Consider the following 18,937-nt stretch of genomic DNA (forward strand, 5'->3'; position numbering starts at 1 on the left):
AAATAAATGGCGTCTTTGAATATATTTTTGTGTTTTGAAATGCCTTTTTTCTGAACTCTTGTATTGGCATAATTTCTGTATGTGCCACAACCTATGGGACATAGATTTACGAAAATTTTAAAATTTTTTACACATAATCACAACATAACATGAAAGTTAACACTTGAAGATGGTAGGAAAACATTGGCAAAGCAAAGTATGACTACTAAGCGTAAAGAGAAGTTGATATATATTAAAAGCGTGAGATGTCATAGTGCACATAATACTTGTGACATTGTATTATTCTTAGAGTCCAACTAGAGAGGGAGGATGGAAAGGCTTCATATGGAAGTGGCACGTAGTAGAAAGATTAGAGCTTAGTGACTTTGGAGGCGGGAATTTTCAAAGTCCTTAAGTGGAGCATTTACATAGTCCATATATTGTTTAGCACCTGAAAGTGTGGAGCCAGCAGCAAGCTGATCTGCCATGGAGATAATTGCATTACTATTGAGTTTGTAGATGAAGGAAGCCAATGTAATTGTGGTTGATTCTGACATGGACTTGCCGCTTTGGGTCTTACTCATGATTGTAGAAGCATAGGAGATAGGTTGGATGGGATCCTTGGCACCAGTGGTCTCAGTCGTCTCAATTGTAAATCCCGCATTTACAGCAGATCCTTTTTGTGTCGCATAGCTTGCTGCAGACTTAATGAGACTCGTGATTCGTAAAGTTACTGCTTCTGCTAACTTTCCAGCCAATCCGGCGACCCCCACCACAAAGTCAGAAACCCCCTTCAGAATCACGTTGCAATCAGTGGTATCATTCTTTGCTGTTTGTTGGGCCCAATCCACCAGGTGGATGTACCCTACATAACTGTCGTTGCAAGTGAGCTGTATTAGTATTTGATGTTGGTGCCATTGTTACTTGGAATATAAAAGAAAAAGGAGCATTAAGTTGGTTCTAAATTGCATATGCGAGTGCATAGACTCCTACTCTCTCTCTCTCTCTCTCTCTCTCTCTCTCTCTCTCTCACACACACACACACACACACACACACACACGTGCAGAAGAAAAGGGGGGCGGGAGTAGTACTAATTTTACCTCTTTGAGGTAGAGTAATTTGAAGGATGGGGTTAACTCAAACCAGTTACCCCTCCTCCCAGGCTCGAGGCTAAGTTGAGGCACACTTCCCTTAACGTCATTGAGGCCCCTTAGTGGTCAAAGCAAGTGCATGGGTAATCGCATGAATCACTTGTAATTACACGCCTCTTTGTGGAGGGAACCTAGAAGTTAGTACATGTGTGTGAATCGAAAGGTTGCTTACCATTGACCAATCTAGCCCCCTCCCCCGCCCCACACACACACACACACACACACACACACACACAGAGAGATACAATGGGAACAACAATGAAAAGCAAGGCATTGATGATGACGTACGAGTCAATCTCGTTCATCCAGGCACTGAACTTGCGAGCATACTCCTCAGCCTCTTCCTTGGTGAATTCGGTACCGGAGAGTTGAGGAATGAAACCAGATTTGCGGCGAGCTGTAGTGATGAAGGTGACGAGGATGTTACCGTGGTTCTCCACGTTGCGCCAGTAGTCGCCCGGTTGGGGACCCACCGGCAGGTTGATGTTTCCCTGATCATCATCCGTTACGTCTGCCGCGCCCACACCGGCATCCAGAAGGCCCCCAGCCTTGAACAGCGATGCTGCAATCGCATTTCTCTCAGCTGCACTCATCCTGCATGCAGGCGCACACTCAATCACTACTCGCATCACCAGCTTTTTTTTCTCTTGTTGATCACTCATAAATAATTATGCTATAGAGATATATGCCAAGTCCTTCGGGTCTCACCTCTTCTTGACCGTGCTGGGATCGAACCCTGGTGGAAGAGTCTTGAAGAGCTGGCTGTTCCTCTCCACCCATTCGGGAACCTGCATTTAATGCATAACAGCCAAATGAATCGTTTTGAAATTTGGACGATCCAATTTTCTAACGTTTCTCCACCTTCAAAAGTATTCTTTAAAGTATACTTCAAACTTTTCAGAAGCTGCTCTGTGGGGACCTCTCTTGCAGCAGATATATCCTCCCCACACACACTATAGCAGATTTTTGTCACACCCTCTCTCTCTCTTTCTAGACTCTCTCTCTCTCTCACACGCACGCACACACACAATCGCCCATGCACGCAAACAGACTTTTCTTTTTCCACCTGATAAGCGTCCGCAGCGGAAGCTGGTCTTGTTGCCATGATTCTGCAATCGCTGCGCAACACAAATAAAAGTGTAAATGTGAGCGTATATAATTGCGAGAGAGAGAGAGAGACAGAGAGAAAGAGAGAGAGAGAGAGAGAGAGAGAGAGAGGGAGATCATACTTGAAGAAGGTAGGGGAATGAGTACTGTGTTGCTGCCTTTTTCTTATATAACCGAGCCCCCTCACACTTACGACAGATTAGCGCTCTCTCGATGACGGACTGACTCACGAGTCGCAGTCACGCGTGCATGCACGGACGACGACGGAAAATGGGGTATTGATTTTTGAGGCCAGTGATTTCGTTTTCCAAGTCACTTTCCACTTTGCCAATATCGTTGTCGAAACGTCCTGTCCCCAATCACGTCGTGGTTTGAGGATTGGGCACATACGCCTTGGGCCCTTCGCCCACACGCCTTGCAATCGAGAAATCTCCTTTCTCTCTCTCTATCTCGAGTCTCATCATCTCATGTTCGAGAGTCGAATCTCGATGAGTCGAATCTCCTTTCCCTCTCTCTCATGTTCGAGATTGTAGGTAGGAGATTGTACTGTTGCGACAGGAGCTGCTGGGAGAATAAGGCAGGCCGCAGCTCTCTCTCTCTCTCTCTCTCTCTCTCTCTCTCTGAGTCTGTCGATGGGAGATTGTACTGTTGCATAAGTGAAGCGTCATCTTGGAGCTGGAGGACGCGAGACAGGAGCTGTTGACAGTTGGGAGAACAAGGCAGCTCTCTCTCTCTCTCTCTCTCAAGATTCCCTCGTAGTGTTCGCGAAAACTCATTTTTCCAAACATACAAGATTCCTTTTCTTGAATTTTCCAAGAGGAAATTTTTAAAAATTAAGTAATTTTTTCATATTTTTACACTAGTTTTCTCTATTTTTGGGCGGAGTTTCCCTTGCCCTCAACCAACATTTTTGAAATTGAAAACGGCACGATATTAAGTTGAGATACATTTTTCCCGACACTACTCATGGGCAGAGAAGGTGCAGGCGGCATGGGGGGTACTAGCCGGGGAAATTTTCGAGCATAAAAGGAATCTCCGTTGATGCAATCAGGCATCATGCGAAGCGAGGGATAGATGAGGAAGCGAAACTAGGTGTCGAGCGATGGTAAGGAACGTGCACATAGGAGGTAGGCGTTGTAGGAGGTGTCAAGCGAGAGTAAGGACAAGAGGTGAGTGTGCAATGGAGCTGCATACTGCGGGGGTTTCTATTTATTGTATGGGTTGCCTTCTGTAAAACAAGACCGCGTGGATGGTGGGTTGGTTATAGGAATCATCATAGGGCCTGTTTACACGCTGCCAAAAATGGCCCATTTTTGGCCTCCAGTGGCATAGTGGTGTGGCCACACGCAGGGACGTCATTTTGAAGGCTTGATGTGAAGTAGTGGCATTTATGCTACTTTTTGAGCCCCCATATGGTATTCCCTAAGTTTGAGGTGGTATAAAACACCTAAAAGGTGTTTTTCACACTATCCAAGCTGGTTTTCAACTTTCCTAGCATGACCACCATTATCGAGGCGTGAGCATCATTATCGAGGGCCACCACCAACCATTCAAAGCCACTAAACCTCACAGAAATGGCCCATTTTTCGTAGCGTGTAAACATGCCCTTAGAGCATAGTTTATTCACTCCATGCGAGCTCGACCCGTCCATTCCCTTGTAGAGGGTGACAGAACTGAGTTCCAAGGTTGGGAGTGGGACGTAAGGATAAGATTCCAAGGAATCTCTTGAATAACAGAATAAAATAAACAAGGAGACAGCACCCATTTCATAACGAAAAATAGCGGAGAATTTTTTCATAGCTTCTCTCTCTCTTACTTCATCGGAAAAAAAAAGAGTTGCCTGTCCTTATGTCAAACTAGAATCTCTCTCTCACTCGCTCTCTCTCTCTCTCTCTAACTTGCATGTATATTCATTCTCTATTGCTCATGCACGGGGTGTCTTGCACACAATTGAAAATTTTCCTTGTTCTTCGACTTCTTTCTACATGCAAGTATGTGAGGCCCTTACATGGTTAGGGGGTGCAAGACATTAGCAAGCTAAATTGGTGGGGTACTAGGTGGTAGAGTTTTTGCTGAGAACAGAGTCATTAGGTAGCATGCAATGGTTTGGGCTAATGGTGAATAGAGGCGCACATAGCAAGGTAGTGCATGCAAGACGAGTTGAGTGCCACTCGAGTGGGTCGAGGGTGGAAGTATCTTTCAACAAATTTAAATTATTTAACAAGGCCCTAGTAGGGAGTACAAAGTGAAACTAGTATGTATGTAAACATTCAACTATTTGATCCTCAAAAAGCATGGAATATATCTGTTGAGTGGTACAAGCTACGAATATTAAAATTTTATTAAACGTTTTCAGCCTTGAAAGTGGCAAATGCACGGAGTGAACAAGAGAGAGAGAGAGAGAGAGAGAGAGAGAGAGAGAGACAGATCTTTCCATAGTGCCTCCGATGATAGAGGTTCCGTCGATGGGCTACGACACATCCAACACTTCCATAAACTTATTCTAATAGCAAAGTGGAAGAACTAGGTCCATGTTAGTAAAAAAAAGAGAATGAGAAGAATCTAGCCAGATCTCGGGGGGTGCACCTTTAAGAAACTACTCACTGTAACGTGCATTGAAAGGGTATTAAAAAGACCCCTTTACTTACATGCTTAAGATAATATAATGACCTCTTTTTCTTCAAAAAATCACAAACTTTTCTCTAAAATCAATTAGAAAACCCCTTCAAATAATATAATCTTGTTAAAATTTTAAAATTTTGGCAATTAAAAAACCCATTCATTTGAACTCACATGGTAACTTACGTGTCTAAGAGGTGAACCCCCCGAGAGCCAGATAGGCTCCATCTCCCCCCCCTCTCTCTCTCTCTCTCTCTCTCTCACACACACACACACACACACACACACATTGCATGAGGCAGCAACAGAAGCATACCCACACACCCAGCCTGAGCAGAGCCGCCGATCAGGAAGCATGCCCCAGAACAGCTAGTACGATGAGGAGTGCCGCCAGACTAGAGACAAACTTCAGAGGGGGGTGCTTTTGGGGGATGTCACTCACAAACAGTCACAGATTGACTTTCGACGCCTGGTACAGCGGAAGAAGAGAGCTTTCTTGGCTCGACTCGAGTAGGATCTATATCAGCTATTCTTGAGTCAGGACTCGCGGGAGGCATGGCGGCTCTTTCATGAGCAGTCCCCCCAACCTGGTATTTCCTCCACAAAGACTTGGGGTCAGTACGCATCATCCTTGTACACAGTACCTGGACAACCGCCCCTCCCCAACCCCCCCGACCCATGCCCACACACATGTGCTTTTTTCACCCTGAGATGGTGAAGAAAGCCACTGAGAGGATGAGGACTGGGAGAGCATATGATCATGATGGCTTAGTCGCTGAGCATTTCATGCATGCCAAAGACCTACTAGCAGAGCTTCTAGCAGTTATGTTTAACCGTGCCATGTGTGAAGGCCTACCGAACACTTGGAGCCTATCTACGATCGTACCTATCTTCAAGGCAGGAGACCCCATGGAGCCTGGGAATTATTGCACTATTATGATTGGGCACGCACTGGCACGGTTGTATGCATCCATTCTTGAGCAACAGCTAAGTAGATGGGCAGAGTGGGAAGGAATGCGTGCAACTGGGCAGGCAGGGTTTAGGAGAGGCTTCTCTACTCTTGACCATATCTTCACACTCAGGGCCATCATCGAGGAAGGCAGATCTCATGGGAGATGGATCTATTGTAGCTTTGTGGACTTCCGCAAAGCTTTTGACACAGTACCGAGAGCTAGATTGATGCGCAGATTATAGGAAATGGGAGTACCCAAACAAAGCTCATTTGGGGGATCATGGCATTGTACAGATCAGTAGTAGGGCATGTATGCACCCCGGAGGGACTTTCTACACCGGTTCACTCCACTATTGGGGTGAAGCAAGGCTGCCCGCTCTCTCCTACTCTTTTCTGTATGTATGTGGACGAGGTTTCTGACTACATTGACAGCGATGGGGATAAAGGTGCACAGCTGGCAGGGACATGGATTCCACTTCTGTTATATTTTGATAATATTGTGTTGATCTCCGAATCCCTAGAGGGAATGCAATGTCAACTAGATACTCTGCATAAGTTTGCCCACGAAAGTGGTTTGTCTGTCAACCTTGGTAAAACCAAGGTTATGGTGTTTAATACCACCCCACAGTGGATTAGGAGGTCAGCACCTACATTCACATACAGCCAGGAGACTGTGGAGTACACAGACGCTTACACTTACCTTGGAGTGGTTTTCAGTGGACCTACATTCTCACTCAAAAGAGCAGTAGAGACCAGACTGACTAGAGCCCACGCAACATTGGGTAGATTGGAGAGGATGTGTTCGCAAGTTCAGTTTCAGGAGCCCTAGAGGAAGCTCTAGCTCTTTGACACCTTGGTGGCTTCAGCATTGCTCTATGGGGCCGAGATATGGGGACCTTCTTTGGATCACCACGGGAGGCCGGGTCGCACAGACGGATGGGGGAACATGGAGAAACCTCTCGTCTCTATGATCTCGCGGCTCATTAGATCCAAGGCATCAGTACCACGGGCCATTATCCGCGCACAATTAGCGGCCCCCCACTAGTGGTGGAGGCACTCACCAGATCAGTCTCCTTCATAAACCGCACATGGGAACTTCAAAGGGACAGATATGCTCGCATAGAACTTGAGTCCTCTCGACAATTAGCCATACAAGGAGATACAACATGCTGGTATGGGGAGATGACATCATGGTTTTAGGCGCATGGGTTCAGCATAGACAGGCTTCCACCATTCTAGTACTCATTGAATGCACCATCTCTCATTCTTACACGGTCGGAGATCACCAAGCTCATCCACCAAGACCTGACAGCAGGAGGACATGGATACAACCAACACAAGAATTGGGCCCGAAGATCGCTTTCTACAGAGACCACCTTCTCCAACTTACGGAAGATGGTTTTGTGATGAGACCAAGATACATGGATACCCACTTGTCTCATGGGATACGATGTGCTATTGGCCAACTACGCACATCGTCTCACCAGCTGTGCAGATTGAAACTGGGAGATACAACGAAGTACCAGCAGAGGCCAGGACATGTCCCTTGTGTGACATGGAACCTGAGACAGAGCTGCATTATACATGCCACTTCCCTGTCTACTACGAGATACGAGGCCGCTTCCATTGCTTGTTCAGAGAGGGTTTTGGACCACTCTCAAGAGTAATGGGATACGAAGATCAGAGATGCCTAGGTTTGTTCTTACTCGAGCTGCGCAGACACAGAGAGAGCCTGATGAATGGCAGGGCTAGCCAGTCTCAAAGACGGATCACAGACTTCTTCAGAACAAACACGGGACAGCTGCAAGAGCCACTCCCACAGTAGAGCTCCCCCTTGTCTCACACCAGAGGCACATTGATCGACCGAGAGATTGAACTAGGGATATCTAGGCGCCCACGACTGCGAAGGACTATACAGCACCGACAGAGGTTACGTCAAAAGATTCGGAGCACGCTGGCCAGGCATGCACGACGCCCGGTCAAACTTAACCATGGAGGAAATTGATGAGATTCACCAACGAACCGATGCTAGCTTTTTTGTGATAAGCCGCCCATTTTTGCTTAGTTTTTTTCTCACATCGACCAGTCTAGGATCCCATAGTATATATATTTGTTTTGTACTGTTGTTAGGTTATTTTCGTTACTGTGACTTTGTATCAGATCCACCACCTTGTAACTTTCTGGTCTCATAGGTCACTATGGCCTTTTGAAGACGTTAATATAACATTTCATTTCTCTCTCTCTCTCTCTCTCTCTCTCTCTCTCTCTCTCTCTCTCTCTCTCTCTCTCTCCATTATGGCCAAAAACGACTCAAAAAGGGCTGTTTGTTAATCTAAGGATTAAGGAATAGTCCAATAGTTATTTAACACGTATACAAAATTATGGCACTCTTGTCTCCTCTATTGTGGGTTTTGGTGATCCTATTTTGACGGAGAACCGCTAAATGTCTTGATCACAAGGCTGAAACTGCTATATTTAGGTGCTCTCGGCGAGAGAGCTCATTAAATTTGCGGCTCAAAGCAATGAAGTCTCGTCTTTTATTCTATTTTATATTTCACAAAAGCGTTGTCAAAAGATACGAAATCTATGTCAGAAGGATCTCAAAACAAGAGTATTAATGACAAATCACCTACTTTTTTCAAACGTATACCTTTCTCGCTCTCTAGTTTGTGAGAGGTTTTAAGTCTTTCCGTCTATACTTTCTTTCTTCTTTAATCTCTGAGTTTCCATGGCGTGTTTTGCACGTCGCCCTTCACATAACATAACTTCTTGTGACTTTCATAACGTTAGAGAGGATGGTCTTTGGAAGTCCATATCTTTTCGTGTGAATGGCTGGGTAACAATGCTTCCTTCATACAAAGGTGTACACAGAGTGAAGAGAACTAAACGCGATAAAGTAAAAAACCATTGGAAAGGTCGTGTTCTTGCTTTCAAAGTGACCGACAATGGCTGGCTAGCTAAGGTTCAACATGTGTACATGGCCAAAGATATGGTGTTAGACTGGGAAGAACATCCCACACTGCATTCTTACTGTAAGTACAAAAAAAAACTATTTGATACAGTGAATTTTTTTCATTATCCCATTGTTTTTCTCATTTTTTGATTCCATTCCAGAGATATTTCCTTCAACAGCTGTGGAATGGTAGCTTGTGGAGAGTCTGAGTGGGACGTTCAAAGCAATGCATAAAGGGATTGCAGATGCTATGTATGCTGACAAGCCACCTTCCTTTTACAAAACAATGGATTTGTTTGTCTATTTTTCAAAATACAAAGTTCCATCACGAGAAGGTGCATATGGAGAACTATATCAGTTACCCGTTCCCACCATAAGTTCACTTGATTGGGAAGCTCCTTAGGCATGTACTATATCAAGCTTCAAATCCAAGATCAAAGAAGACATCCTTAAAGCTATGTCTCCGGGCAGGATATCAAGAAGGATTAAAGTTCAATGGTTCTTGCCTAAACATGTCTTTGTGGCATGTTTCAAAACAATGGATTTGCAGAGGACAAAGACGATGTGGCTTAATAGAAGACTTTCTATGACTGAACTTGATAATGTTCTTGGAGACGGATGGAGCACCAAAGAAACTTTCCATATTGGTGACAATATTAGTTGTAGAGTAAGCCCAAATTCTATGTCTATCTCATATCAACTATGTCGTCAATCATTAGTTCTGGGCTACGACTATAGGAGATGGAGAAGCAAATAAGGTAGCTGGGTTCCTCTCCACTCTAAGGAAAACTGTCCAAAGTTTGAACTAAAGGTCACAGTACATCCACACACCGAGTATAGAAACCTGATAGTAACAACAAATTGGAGACTAAATGATGTTAGAGAATCTCTTGAGTTTCTTGATGAAACATCTCCCGAGTATAGATTCAAAGTGGATGAATTAATTGTGGTGAGCACAAGGATGGAGAATTCAACCTCTGGCATCACATGCCTTCCCCCAAAAAGAGTTGTATTTGAGCCACTTGCAAGGACTTGAAAAAACAAGTTCAATATTGTAATCATTTTGCAAATATATTTATCTTTTCTCTACTTCTGTTGTTTTAAACTTACATGACATCATGATACACATTTAAGAATCGACAGTTGGTATTAAGTATTTGAAGTACAAAATTATGAATCACCAAAGGGTATATATATATGTTCATATGGACAAAATGAAAAAAAGTGTACATAGCTTTTGTGGACTATTCAATCATGAAATTCCACTTTTCTTTTTGCCTGAGAGGATTCTGCATCCTCAGAGACCCTTTTCCTTTTGTGTTCAGAAGGGGGTGAAAGTTCATGAGTGGGTGGTGGTGGTGACTTGGCAGGGGTTGGTGCTTTAGGCTCCTTACGACTGGCTGGCTTGGGTGATTTGGTAGCTTTCTTTGACAACATGAATGGTAGATTGAAAGGTGAGCTAGGTGCCTCCCCCATATTGTTCTTAAGTATACGACGCTTTTGAACCTTGAATTTCAATGGTGAGTGGAATGGATGGCCCTTTGTATCTGATCTTTTTCTTGCAGGGCTCTTAGTGGGACTCTTTCCCTTGGCATTCTTCTTAGTGGTACTCTTCCCCTTGGCAGGGATCTTCTTTTTGGTAGGACTCTTCCCCTTGGCAAGGATCTTCTTCTTCTTGGGACTCTTCCCCTTGGCAGGACTCTTCACCTTGGCAGGAATCTTCTTGTGATCCTTTTTCTTTGTATGGATCTTTGCAAGACTTTTCTTCTTTTGATCCATTTTCTTTGCATCCAAACCTTTCTTTGGTGGCAAAGGAGAATCAGGATCATTTGGATTTATTGATCTTTCCAAAACCATAGAAACAGCCTTTTCTCTCACCCACGTGACCCAAGACTCTGGATAGTCATGCAACTGAAAAAAATAGAAAAAGGAACTAAAGGACATGACATACATACATAAAACATCAAAATAAATACATGAACCACACTTACAGTGAGTGTAATCATCCGGCACCTTGACTCAAGATATCTCCATGCATTTGCAAGCACCCTCCATCCACAAGATGTTGAGTCTGTCTGTAAAGGCACTTTTTGATTGTAGTACTTGAAAGCTTCTATATTGTAATCCTTGTTTGTGGTACTCAGGTGACCATCAATAAGTTTGGCAGCACTGCAAGAAGACATTGAATCAAAAATCTACTAATAGAAAACAATGGGCCATCATCACCCTATGAGCAAATGCAGCTGCAATGTAGCTATCATTCATAAAGTCTATGAGAAAATCCTCAGCAGCTTCCTGAAGGCACATCACAACTTGAGACTGCCACCTTATCGAGACAAAAGTTTTGATATTCATCATGCTTACAAGTCTATTAGATATCTCCTTGACAACTCTCATGAAAGAGAGCTTTGGAATCAGTAGACAAGTAGACTTTTGTGCTTTTCTTATTTCTCTTAGGGACTTCACCTGATAATTCAATCTTTTTCTGGCATTCGGCCTTTGACGAGGTAGTGGAGGGGGTGCTTTCTCTGCATCTTTCTCAGCATCAACTATTTCTGGATCAGTTGGGGCTTGGTAGACCTTCCTTGCAGTTTGCTTAGTCCTCGCCATTTGGGTAAAAAAGCACACCATGCGACAAACGCGTAGGCCACAACCTTCAAGATGTTTCTATCGCGCCGTGTGTGAGGAAAAGGGTCACAACACAATGCGATAGAAGGGTGACCCAAGCTTTGGAATAGGTCCGTAACGCGTCGTATGTGATCACCGGAACATCCAAAAAGAATCTCACAAAACGCCCTGTACGACGCGATAGAGGGCACAACCACACCTTAGAACATCAGTGTATCGCATCGTATGCGAGGTGAAATCTTTAAGCCGAGCAGATCCCCCGCACGACGCGATGAGAGCCTCACCTGGCCGTTGCAACATACGCCTATCGCGTCGTATGGGAAGCCATGAGTATTCCAAAAAAAAAAAAATTCACAATGCTATAGAGGGCACACAAACACCTAAGGACATGGTATAGATCCTCGTATGCGAGTTGTGAAAATGTTTAAATTGCCGAGCATCAACCCCCGTACGAAGCGATGAGAGGTTCACCGAGACTCTGGAACTTGCGCCTATCACCTCTTAAGGGACGCTTAGAGTATGGGAAGCGGTAGAAAGTAGAAGGTGCGGATGACTCGAAGTGCGGGTAGTTGAGGATGAAACAACGCGAATGTCGAGTATGGGAGAAAGCACAAAATGAGCACGTGACAAGGCTTTATATACATAAGACCGTTCGTACGACGACCGTTGTGCACATGCCACGTGGCACGTGTGCATGGCTGACACGTGTCACCAACGGTCATATTTCAGATGTTATATAAAGCTTGGTCTCAAATTTTAAAAATGTTGTACGTTAACTTGTCGTATACGACGCAAGATATTATCTATTTTTGTGTAATCCTTTCGTCTCGCACGATCTCATCTTTGCAAATTGCACATCGGTGGCCCCTATCACTTCTTGTTTGCTTTGTCTCGATGGACGCGCACGGAATAAGTTCCAAAGGCTGGGTCCAACGCCTATCGCGTCGTTTGGTGTTGTTTTTCGGTTTGGTGTGACTTTGTTGTGTAGAGTCAAAGCAATCAAACGTGGGTTCCTTTGGACGAGGATGAGGAAGAGAACTAGAATAGATAGATATTTTTTTGTAGTGCTCTTTTACAAGTGCAAATGTGGCACAAAAAAACCCTCATGATTTGTATATAAAAATCATTTGAAATTTTGGGTTTGTTTGTAAATTTTTTAAAGCATTATTCTTTTGTGTTTCAAATTATAAAGATAATTTCAAAGATTATTATTATTATTATTTGTATACTTTTCAAAATGCAATTGATATTTGATATGTTTTATGCAGGTCAAAAATAAAGATACTTATTTGCACCACCCAATTTGTCAAAAATAAAGATGATCATTGGGCCACCGAAAATTGGGCAGCCCAAACACTATGAAAATTGGGCAGCCCAAACACTATGAAAATCTAATACATTTACCGTAGCCTTTTATTGTGTTTTGTAGAGAGACTAGTCCAAAATGGGTTGGACAGGGAAGAGAGAGGCAAACAGGGGGAGGGGGTTTGTATTTTCAATATTACCGCATTGATTACCACGTCTGTTACCGCTATTATAGCCAAAGCGTTAATTGTTTTTATACCACTACTTAGAACCGTGATTTAAGCCATGAATTCCTTTCTTGAGTTTGCATGCAAGATCCTCCCTGTTAGACTATTCAAAACATTCAGATTGCTTCATATAAACATCGTCCTAGATCCTCGTGAAGAAAAGCTGTCTTCACATCCATTTGGACAAGCTCCATGTCCTCTATGGCTACTAGGCCAAGCATTGTACGCAATGTAGTCATCTTGACCCCCACTGGCAAGAAGATTTCGTCAAAATCAACTCCCATTTGCTTCTTGAATCTCTTAGCAACCAATCTAGACTTCTACTTAGGCTTAGGATCTACACATAGTCCAATCCTGGATCAAAACGCTCAGATGCATGAGATACATGCGTAGATTTCCTCAGTGCCTGCCTGATGGGTATTCTGCTCTCTTTGGAGCACTATTGGTGCTAGGAACATCACTAGTACACTGAGTTGGTTTTCCCAAACTTGTGGAGGTTACATCCTCAAATCTGACTTTCTAATATTTGGCCTCTTTAATTACGGGCTATCTATGCATTTTAGACTCATTCAATATCACTTGTGAGCTGCAAATAACCTTTCTAGATTTTGGTATCCCATTGCTTCATTTGCACCATAACCAATGAAGATGCACTTGTGTGACTTGGGATCTAGCTTCTTGCAAAGTTCTTTTGGAATGTGTGAGGATGCTTCACACCCAGACTAGGAAATCTATTGATGATGTGTATAACTGTCATAATAGCTTGTCCCCATAACTCAAGAGGTAACTTCACCATGGATAACATGGTTGAGACTCTTTCTTCAATCGTGTGATTCATACGCTCAACAATTCCATTCTGAGCAGGTGTGTATGGCATAGTAAACTGTCACCAAATCCCTCGTTTGCTACAAAATTCTTGAACTCATTGGAGACATATTCTTCTCCATTGTCTGTTTAAAAAGCTTTTAGCTTTCTACCAGATTGGTTCTCAAGCATGTCTAGGAATTTTTGTAATGTAGTAAACACTTTGTCTTTCCACTTCAGGAGGTAGATCCATATTTTTTGAGTAGAGTCATCTATAAATGTCAAGAAATACAATGCTCCCCCTAGAGATTTGTGTGGCATAGGCTCACTTAAATTGATATGAACCAAATCTCGAGGGTTTTCCAACTCTTGATGTAATGGTGAGGAAGTTTTCCTAGTTTTCTTGTCATAGATGCAATGCTCACATAAGTTGAAATCAAAATAGTTTAGAACAAGGAAGTAGCCAAACATTGAAGGATTTTTAGAACAAGTAAGTAGCCAAACATTGAAGGATTTTCATTTCTTTCTAGCTCATTATGGCCTAGCCGGCTATGCCACAACTCAGTAGAAGGTTTCTCAGTTACATAGATAGAACTCCCTTTGACAAAAGAGACATATAAACAATACAATGAACTAGATTTGTGACCTTTTATCATAGCTAAAATTGTTTTACGCACCATCCAAGAACCATTACCAAAAACAGTAGTATAGCCTAGAGCATCAAGTTGACCAACTGATACCAAACTCTTAGTTATTTTAGGAACATGTTTGACTACACAGAGCATAAATTCAATGCCATTCATCATGCATAACTTGACATCTCCCATAATGCATATATCAAGCTAATAGTAATCTCCAAGCTTGATTAAACCATGCATCATTGTATATGTGAAGAACCATTCCCTATGGAGAGTAACATGGAAATTGGCACCTGAATCAACGATCCAATTTTTTGCATAACACTCATCAAGAGACAATAACACATCTACACTCAAATTAGAAGTGAGAACAAGCACATCTGATGGTTGCTACACTCCAAGAACAACCTCTGGAGGTGGAGATTCAACCACATTGATCTCCTCTATCTTTAAATTTCTCTTTGGAGCATCAAACTTCATAATAGCTTTCCCTTTTCACGCTATAAAATATGTCAGTATTTCTTTAAATGGCATTTCTTACCGCAATGATAGCACCTCGACTCTTGCTACAATTGAGGAAATCCCAGCTTACGATCCTGTGAACAACCACGACTGCGACTACATCTACCTCTTTGTCTATGGAAATTATGGCCACTTGCCATATATGCATCTCCATGCCCACCACTATCGAGAGATTGAAGTCTAATCTCCTCAGTGAGCAATGCACTAATGACATCATCAAATTTTAGTTTATCGCCTGTGTGGAGCTACTAATCGTACTATTGAACGTGTCCCAAGAAGAAGACAGAGAGCATAGCAAGAAAATGGCCTTTATTTCATCATCGAAATTCATTACTTCTGATGTTAGCTGAGAAAATAGCTATTGAAGTCATTCAAGTGTGCACTAACATTGCTCCCTTCTTTCAAATTCAAACCCATAAGTTTCTTCATCAAGAGAACTTTGTTGGAATAACTTTTTCCATCCCAAGCTGTGCATAGAGAGTCCCAAAGATCTTTTGCGGTAGTCTTGTCCATAATCGTGAAGAATATGAACTTGCCAATATGTAACCTAATCGTGGCCATAGCACAAGCATCCAACTCTTCCCACACTGATCATCAGTGTAAGCGTTCTCTCTATGCTCTTTTAATGGTGCTGCTAGGCCCTTGTTGACCAAGACATCAAGCATAGGTTGCTTCCAAATCGTAAAATTTGTGCCATAGAACTTCTTTTTGTAGTAGTCTTCCCTTTCCGAAGCACTACTAGTAGCTATAATTCAAGAGAAAATGACCAAGGAATTATGGAAAAAAGTGCTAGGAGAATTTTGACAAAGTTTCTCCTAGAATAAGAGCAAAAACTCAAGATAAAATGCGACAAAATCATTGGTTGTAAGCACTCAAATATCAACATACAGCTTGCACTACACGGTTTGCTACATAATGTCACCTTGCTCTATTTCTCCAAGTGCTCGATTCCGCAATTCTACTCACGATGCCCGACAACCCTTGATTCCCTGCCTTGGTTTAGATTTGCCTCATGAGCTACCACTTGGGCTTCAATTTCTTGCTATTAATGGGCTTAAGATCTTCCTACAAGCTCCAATGGTTTCGTGATGGTAAATTTTTCATTCCTCAATTGATTTCTCTTGCTCGCTTTGACATCTATTGCACTCCATTGCTCGATTCTCTGCAAGTTAAATTGCAAGCTTACAATGAGAGGGCGTATGTAGACTAGCCCGCCTTGCTACTCAATTTTACTGCCCCTGTTGCTCGAGAGTTATTTTTTAAATCTCTGCTTCGTCTTCTTTCTCGAGGCTCTGCAGAGATCTCCTTACAAGATCCAAGCTCCGAAGAGGTGCTTCACGTGGTGGAGTGGGAGCGGGAAGCCAACCGGCTCATGGCTCTGATACTAGTTGAATGGCATGAAATCCTGTGTGAGTGCATGCAAGGAACGGGAAAGGAGAAGAAAAAGAGAAGAGGTTTGGGGGAAACACACAACTACACCCTACCACTTCTGTCTCTTTATTGATGTTTTGTATATATGAGAAATGAAGTTAGTAGGTGTAGGTTAGTGTCACACGGGTTGACCCGACCACGATGGCCTTTACCCAACAATCTCCCATGCAAAGACGGTTTTGACACATGCTAGAGTGGTGTCTTTATATGCCAGTGATGGTGATGTCACATTCACCTTTAGCGTTCCTTTTGCTTACATGTCTTTGAGAGGGGGAACTTCTCCTCGTTAGTTGCTATATGAGAATGCAATTTTCCACGTCACACCACTTCATGATTGGTTTCAACACTTCCTCTAGTGGGAGGTTTGGTTGTGTACACTTGGCCGATTGTTTAGTGTTTGAAATTGCAAGAGCAGGAGATGTTTCTTGATGTTACCTAGTGGTGCATCATATACACTTCCACATTTGCAATAGTTCCTCAGTTGAGATAAAGTTTTGATCTTAGTAAGACAGCTAGCAGATTGTGGGTGTAAGATACTACTCAAAAAACAATATTTCCATATGCATTGTGGATCGTTAGTTTCTGCCAAGAGAGCCTGAAGTGTCTTGGTATATGTTACACATTCATCTAAGGTACGAGATGGCATAGTCCAGTTCTTTTGCGGACTGAGAGGCGAGATGTGTCTGATTCATTAGTGAGGTCCATTCATGCTCAAGAGACAAAGAATGTAACTTTGCAAGACATGTCAATAGACTATGTAGAGGAAAATGTAGAGTGGTAGTGCTCTAGAGAGACACAAGAGGTGTCATCAAAGTATGTGCAGATAGAGGTAGAGAAGGCGTGCTTCCTATAGATGCATATAGAGATGAAAAATATGAAGCTCTTTGATATGTTCATGCTAGATGCTATTGATTTGATTCCAAGATGCATAATTCTACCTATGGATGAGAGGGACATAGGCATTCATAAAAGATGAGTAGTATTGATAATGTAGTGCATGTAGTTAGCACTAAGGAGGCTAGTGCAACTATGTTTGCACAAATTTTGTCAATGTTTATGTGTATCACGTATGACCTATGAGTGTCATGGCCCGATCTATCAAATGCAATGGTGAGAGAATTTGCAGTAGGGATTGTCATAGAATGACTAACCATTACGAAGAGAATGGATTCTAGGAGGGTCTCTTTATTTTCCATGAGGTTATGGAGGTGATTAACATGTTGACAAATAGATACATGCCATGTATGCAAGAATGTGGGTGTGTAAGAGAGGTGTAAGAGTGGTCAAATGATGCACTTTCCCACCCAAAAAATGGGGTGGTGAAGTTTATGGTTTTTGGCCTTTCATAACTCGTATATATGATCTCGGATTTGAGCAGAGATTATAGATCTATAATCTACATGTTGAGCTCTTTGCATAGATATGCTATATGATATGGTTTTGCCCACTAGATTTTCAATTTCATTTTGGGGGAAAAATTTGTATTCAAATAAACTAGCCGTTTTTCCTATTTGAATTCAAAAGCTACCCTTTGATTGCTTTCTTAATACAAGAGGTTTGACTCTCTTAAACTGCCAAATAAAGACTCCCTCCTAGACTCCGTTCTCTCCCTAATGCACTACTATGATGCATTGTGGAGCTATGCATGCATACCATACAGATTTTGCTGTAGGATTTGCATGCATACTCTAGTGTGGAAATGCATGCTTGGCCCTCCCTAGAGTCAAAACAACTACATGTAGATAGAGTGAGCGAGCCCCTGGGTGCAAGTTGAGAGAGTCTCTTACTTTTTTTCTTATATATATACTAGTAGTTTAGTGATAGCACTCACTTATCGGGATATTAATCTTTAAGTGGGAGTTTGTTGGGTAAAGATGGTGTGTCTTTTCCTCAGACCGTACACCGGTGCTCGGCTATCCATAGCCCACAATTATCCTTATAAGTTGTACATATACAAAATAATAAGGAGCTCCTCATTCAAGGCATAGTCCACACACATTAAGTCTCTCTTGTCTCTTCCCTTCATGCACCGTGCACACATGCATCCACACACTCATCGAAGTAACCATAAGAGAGAGAAAGAGATACCTCTAGAGGGTGCATGCCATCATCTGAAATAGATTTCTTCTTTCCTTCTAAGCTTGAAGAACCCAAATAAGAAAAGAGAAAATCTCTTAGTTGAACTGAAAGAATTGTTTGGCCATTGCAAACTACAAGAAACTGAATCTCATAAGCTCTAGACATGACCACGTGGGCTAGCCGGGAGGCTTTTGCTGGGCTTTGAATGGAGGCCAGTGATTTACCACAATAACTACTCTCTCTCTCTCTCTCTCTCTCTCTCACTCTCTCTCTCTCTCTCTCTCTCTCTGAAATTGTATATTACATTAATATGTTACACAACAGAAAAGATCTCCATGAGAGATCTTTTGCTCATGGGCTCTGTGAGCCAAAACATGTATTGGTGGTTCAAAAAATGGTTTCTTGGACACTTCTTTGATAGCAACTTATAGATCCCAATTTCAAGTGTCTGGTATGAACATACCAACGATATTGTATATCATTGGAAAGCTTTTGACAAGGAGAATTCAAAATTGCAATGTCCACAAAATTTTTATAACAT

General features: G+C 42.5%; 1 protein-coding gene across 1 annotated transcript; it reads right to left on the reverse strand.

Annotated features, from left to right (window-relative positions):
- Positions 1-212: 212 nt before the first annotated feature.
- On the reverse strand, positions 213-2,249 carry LOC147420281 (uncharacterized). Its single transcript, XM_086504882.1, has 4 exons — positions 2,198-2,249; positions 1,840-1,919; positions 1,420-1,725; positions 213-852 (listed from the first exon to the last, which is right to left on the reverse strand). Exons 1-4 carry the CDS (start codon positions 2,234-2,236, stop codon positions 357-359), a joined length of 921 nt encoding a protein of 306 aa, XP_086361008.1. The 5' UTR covers positions 2,237-2,249; the 3' UTR covers positions 213-356.
- Between the last annotated feature and the right edge of the window lie 16,688 nt (positions 2,250-18,937).

The sequence above is a fragment of the Adiantum capillus-veneris genome, chromosome 28 (genome assembly GCF_014529385.1).
Source record: "Adiantum capillus-veneris isolate H3 chromosome 28, ASM1452938v2, whole genome shotgun sequence".
Lineage (NCBI taxonomy): Eukaryota > Viridiplantae > Streptophyta > Polypodiopsida > Polypodiales > Pteridaceae > Adiantum > Adiantum capillus-veneris.

Coding starts and splice junctions, on each gene's coding strand:
- LOC147420281 (XM_086504882.1), bottom strand. CDS start 2,236: ATGGCAACAAGACCAGCTTCCGCTGCGGACGCTTATCAG. Junction 1,920..2,197: donor CCGCTGCGGACGCTTATCAG/GTGGAAAAAGAA, acceptor CATTAAATGCAG/GTTCCCGAATGGGTGGAGAG. Junction 853..1,419: donor TGGATGAACGAGATTGACTC/GTACGTCATCAT, acceptor TTGCAACGACAG/TTATGTAGGGTACATCCACC.